We start from the raw sequence: 5,043 nt of genomic DNA, 5'->3' as shown, positions 1-5,043 counted from the left end.
AAAAAAAAAAAAAAAAAAAAAAAAAAAAAAAAAAAAAAAGGGTTCTGAAGAACCTAGGGGCAGAACAGGAATAAAGACGCAGACATACAGAATGGACTTGAGGACATGGGGAGGGGGAAGGGTAAGCTGGGACGAAGTGAGAAAGTGGCACGGACATATATACACTACCAAGTGTAAAATGGCTAGTGGGAAGCAGCCGCAGAGCACAGGGAGATCAGCTCGGAGCTTTGTGACCATCTAGAGGGGTGGGATAGGGAGGGTGGGAGGGAGACGCAAGAGGGAGGGGATATGGGGATATATGTATACGTATAGCTGATTCACTTTGTTATACAGCAGAAACTAACACACCATTGTAAAGCAATCATACTCCAATAAAGATGTTAAAAAAAAGCCAAAAATAATAATAATAAAATACTAAGCAGAGATGTCCTTGGGCAGAATTGCAGAGCTGAAAACTTGGCTGTCAGTTTCCTCTTATCTCAGTGCTATAAAATACCCTCCCATCACCAGCAGCTCCAGCCTCCCCTCACCCCACACTGTCTCCCTTGGTCTGCCCTTGGCCACAGCCTCCCTCTCAGACCCCACGTCTTTCTGAGCATCAGCTTGCCTCTGGCTCCATGTGCGATACTTGGACCAGTAACAACCCATCTGACCTTCCTCCCAGACCCCCAACCTTTCATTGGACTTTGAGGAGAACTAAATGGGATAATATCTATGAAAATACTTTAGAGCCTATAAAACTGTTTCACCTATTCATAAGGGGGTCAGATATCAGTAAGACAGGAAAACCAACAAGTTCAAATATTGAGGATTCAGAAGTAATTCAGTCATTACACAAATCCCAGAATGCAGTTAGTCTACAAAATATATTTAATTTTTCACTGCTTACTGACAAATAAAGCTTATGCTTCAATGTCTATGCATCAGCTTATTATGTAATATACAGTCTCAGAAGGTAAAGCTGGTGGGCAGGGGTCCTTGGCCTTTTATTAACAGGTTCGCCCCACCAAGGAGCAAGAGAGGAGACAGAGTCTAACCACACCTGGGCTTTTCCTCTCCGAGACCAAGCCAATCAGGAGGGAAGACCTGAGGTCCGGGTGGCCTGTGTCCCCAGGTGACACCAGTCTGGAAGCAAACGCTCTGTCCATGAACTTCTTTGGTCAGACTGTTTTCTCTTAAAGTTAAAAGGCCTACGAATTGCAAGGGGGGTGGTTTGCTTAGTCCTGCAGTTTTGAGACAGTTTCAGCCCAACTAATGCGATTGCTGAGGAAGAATAAATGTGTTTGAAGACAGAGCTCATCCCTGCCAGATTAATGTTTCCTGATGGTGTCTTTATTTCACCCTCCCTCCCAGGTCTGTCTTCCAATGTCGTCCCTATGTACTTAGGGGAGCTGGCCCCTAAGAACCTGCGGGGGGCCCTGGGGGTGGTGCCCCAGCTCTTCATCACCGTCGGCATCCTTGCGGCCCAGATCTTGGGTCTTCGGAGTCTCCTCGCAAACGAAAAAGGTGAGCTCAGGACACCTCAGACCCCCAGCCCGTTCCTATGAGCTGGTCTTTTCTCTCTAAATGACGGCGCCCCCACACAGCCCTGACCCCACGGTGCTGAGCTGGAGGTTGCCCAGAGCGGGTCTGAACAAGTTGGTGGGGACAGACAGACTGATGTTCTCTAGTCCCTCTTGGGACACGGATGAGGGAGTTGTGAGGGCGCAGGAGGTGATGCTATCTTTCTCTTGGTTGCTTGGTGGCTGTCACACAGGGACCCGGGGCGTGGTAATGACGGCCACCAGGGTGCCAGCCTCTGTGCTTAAGGCCTCCGGCACCATTGCACTGGAGCCTCCCAGCGATGCAGCTGCCCAGGGGCCCGTGATCATCCCATCACAGACAGCAAAGAGGGTCACAAGACCCAGCCTCCGTGGGTGAGGTGGTGAGTCTCAGGGCTGGTATCCACACCAGACCCAGACTTCGGAGCTGCACACACCCCCACCCCAAGAGCCTGGGGCCTGGCACATAGTAGGTGTACAGCAACTCATAACTGTCATTGTTCTTGCATGACCTCCCTTTTTTTTGTCTTGGGTCTCGAACCTCTGAAAGGGAAGTCACCACTAACAAAGCACCAGTCAAAACGTATGGGCCAGACACGAAGTCTTTTATATAATCCATTTAATTCTCCAAACAACCTATGAAGCATGTACTATTACTATACCCATTTTACAGGTGCAGAACCTGAGGCATAGAGAAGTTGGATCACGTGTCCAATGTCTCCTTAGGACACAAATGCAGGCAGTGCAGGCCTGAGTCTGAGTGTAACTACCAGCTCTCCCACCTTTCAATCGCCCTTGTAAAGAGCTGGGACCAGGAGTGCAGGAGCTAGGTTCCTGTCCCCCGCTGATGGCACGTAACCAACGAGCTGCTGCACCCAGAAACAGCCACGGATCCCTGGCACCCGCGAAGTGCTCTGTGGTGTGTGGCAGGGAGTCATGGTTCCACCCAGGGAGGGGGTCTCAGAGAGGGCCTGGGCTTGGGGGCACGGGTAGGACCAGCATTCCAGATGTGGGCAGAGGGGATGGAAGCATAAAGTTCTTTGTGTATGCAGGGAGCTGCAGGTGTGGTGGTGGACTCCACTTTGTCCCTCCATCCTTTCTGGTGACTATTCAGCCCTCGGTACCCTCCTCTAGACAAGAGTGTGGAGGGCGGGGCCTGGCCTTCCTCATCTTTGAATCTCCGGCGCAGCTCATGGCACATACTAGGTGCTCAGTGAAGAAAGAAGGAAGGCCAGAGAGAATAGTGTCAGAGTTCTTGGAAGTGAGTGGGCAGTCACAGCACAAAGGCTGCATAGAAGTCACGGGGGTCAAGATTGGAACACGGTGTCTGGGTTTGGCAGTTAGGGGTCACCGAGATCTCACGAGAAGAGCTTCAGTGTAGGGGGTGGCGTGGGGGCCAGAGGGCAGATGGCAACGGCCAGAATGGCAGGCACGTCCATACTCGCTGTAGTCTGTGCAAGGGTGACAGAAGCAGGACCCGATCAGCTAGGCCCTGGATTCAGAGCCAAGAGGTGGGAGAAGGTTTGGAGGATGGGGATTCAGGGTTCAATGTGCTTGAGTTCGAATCTCAGCTTTGCTCCTAAATAACTGATCTCGGGCAAGGGAGCTACATGCCCTCCGTGCCTCGGTGTTTGCAGGTGTAACATGGGGTTGATCCTGGTACCTGCCTCCAGACACTGCTATGATGGGGAAGTGGGCTACATGTGAAAAGCCATTAGACTCTAGTCCCTGGCGCGCAGATGTCTCCAGTTATCACCTCCTGCATGGGAGAAAAGGGGGTGAGTCGGGCATTCACAGCTCCTAGATGGAGCCTGAACCACTCATTCACTTATTTAACCGTTTTTATTGAGTGATGTAACATATATAAGGGTCCAGAACTAGAACCACGCCGGCCCCCTGTGCGCCCCTCAATCACAGCCTTCCTGCCCCCAAAGGGAGCCACTGTGCCAACATTTATGATCATCGCCTCCTTACTCTTCCCTAGAAGAGTTTCACCACTCTTCTAGAAGATAGAGTTAATTTTCCCTGTTCCCGGACTCAATACAATGGAACCACATTGTGTGGAACCACACTGCACCCAACATCGCATTGGTGGGATTGGCTTCTGTCCTGACTTGCTTCATTTTCACCAAAGTATAAAATTCCATCTTATGAATGAACCATGACTTATGCATCCATTCTACAGTGTGGACATTCACCTTGTTTCTGGGTTTTGTTTCTATAATCAGTGCTGCTCTGCCCTTGTCCTTCCGGTGTCCTGGTGGCCCAGGCATGCGTTCCTGAGTGGGACTACTGGGTTAGAGCACGTGGGTGTCCAGCATCACTAGCTCCTGCCAGCCTGTCCCCTAAAGATGCCACGTGTCCACACAGCGGTGTGGACACTTCCCATCTGCCCACATTCTCGTCAGTGCTTGGTGTTGTCAGAGTTTTCACTTTGTTCATCTGATAGGTGGGTAGTGGCTATTCATCAGCATCCATTGTCTAAGTATTTAGAGTGTCCGCTCTTGGTTAGGCACCAACCTAGGTGCTGGGGACGGAAGAGAAGAAAGAAGCTCCAGCTCCAAAGAAAACCAATCGGGATAACGGGCCAGAGTGGGGTTGGGGGCGGAGAGAAGCAGGAGAGGAGGCTGGGGCGCCAGCTCTCACGTAGGACTGGTTTCCTTGCAGGCTGGCCCATCCTCCTTGGGGTGACCGGGATCCCCGCGGCACTGCAGCTCCTTCTGTTGCCCTTTTTCCCCGAGAGCCCCAGGTACCTGCTCATTCAGAAGAAAGATGAAGCGGCTGCCAAAAACGGTAAGGCTTTCCCAGGAGACCAGGAGAAACGACGCAGGTTGCGGCGTCTTTGCTGGGGGGCGGGGGGTTGCGTGATTCAGCCCCCAGCGCCCCGTCTGCTCCCTCCCCCAGCGCTGAGGGAACTGCGCGGCTGGGACGACGTGGACGCCGAGACACAGGAGATCTGGGAGGAGGACAGGGCCGAGAAGGCCGCCGGCTTCATCTCCGTGCTGAAGCTGCTCAGTATGAGGTCCCTGCGGTGGCAGGTCATCTCCATCGTCGTCCTCATGGGCGGCCAGCAGCTGTCGGGAGTGAACGCGGTACCAGGGCAGCCGGGGCCGGGTCAGCGGGCAGGCACGGGGGCGGGGGCGGGAAGGGATCCGCCGAGGGGTCCAGGCTGCCTGGCCGGCCTCACCAGCCTCCGGGGTGGCCTTCCAGATCTACTACTATGCAGACCAGATCTACCTGAGCGCTGGGGTGAGGGCACAGGATGTCCAGTACGTGACGGCAGGCACAGGCGCTGTCAACGTGCTGATGACCGTCTGCGCCGTGAGTGTCCCCGGGAGCCGAGTCCCTGCCTGCCACCAAGGATGGGGGGCACCTTGAGAGTGGGGAGTCTTGGCCCAGGAAGGAGCCCGGAGCTCAGTGGCGACGTGCCCCTCGGTCCCTCCTCTCTAGCCTCTGGGCTGTCCTCAGATGCCAGCCTGTCTCTTGGGGGGGGGGGGGGGGG

At 53.7% G+C, this 5,043-nt stretch overlaps 1 protein-coding gene across 1 annotated transcript in view; it reads left to right on the top strand.

Moving 5' to 3' along the window:
* Window positions 1-5,043, top strand: part of SLC2A5 (solute carrier family 2 member 5) — a 24,556-nt gene that overhangs the window by 17,150 nt on the left and 2,363 nt on the right. Inside the window, exons 5-8 of the mRNA XM_007453315.1 lie at window positions 1,354-1,506; window positions 4,209-4,334; window positions 4,446-4,633; window positions 4,752-4,862. Coding sequence (XP_007453377.1) covers window positions 1,354-1,506; window positions 4,209-4,334; window positions 4,446-4,633; window positions 4,752-4,862 — 578 coding nt within the window. The remainder of the gene's footprint in view (window positions 1-1,353; window positions 1,507-4,208; window positions 4,335-4,445; window positions 4,634-4,751; window positions 4,863-5,043) is intronic.

Source organism: Lipotes vexillifer, unplaced genomic scaffold (assembly GCF_000442215.2).
Source record: "Lipotes vexillifer unplaced genomic scaffold, Lipotes_vexillifer_v1.1 scaffold575, whole genome shotgun sequence".
Classification (NCBI taxonomy): domain Eukaryota; kingdom Metazoa; phylum Chordata; class Mammalia; order Artiodactyla; family Lipotidae; genus Lipotes; species Lipotes vexillifer.
The sequence above is the reverse complement of the archived record's forward strand: the minus strand, read 5'-3'. Positions and strand labels throughout refer to the sequence as shown.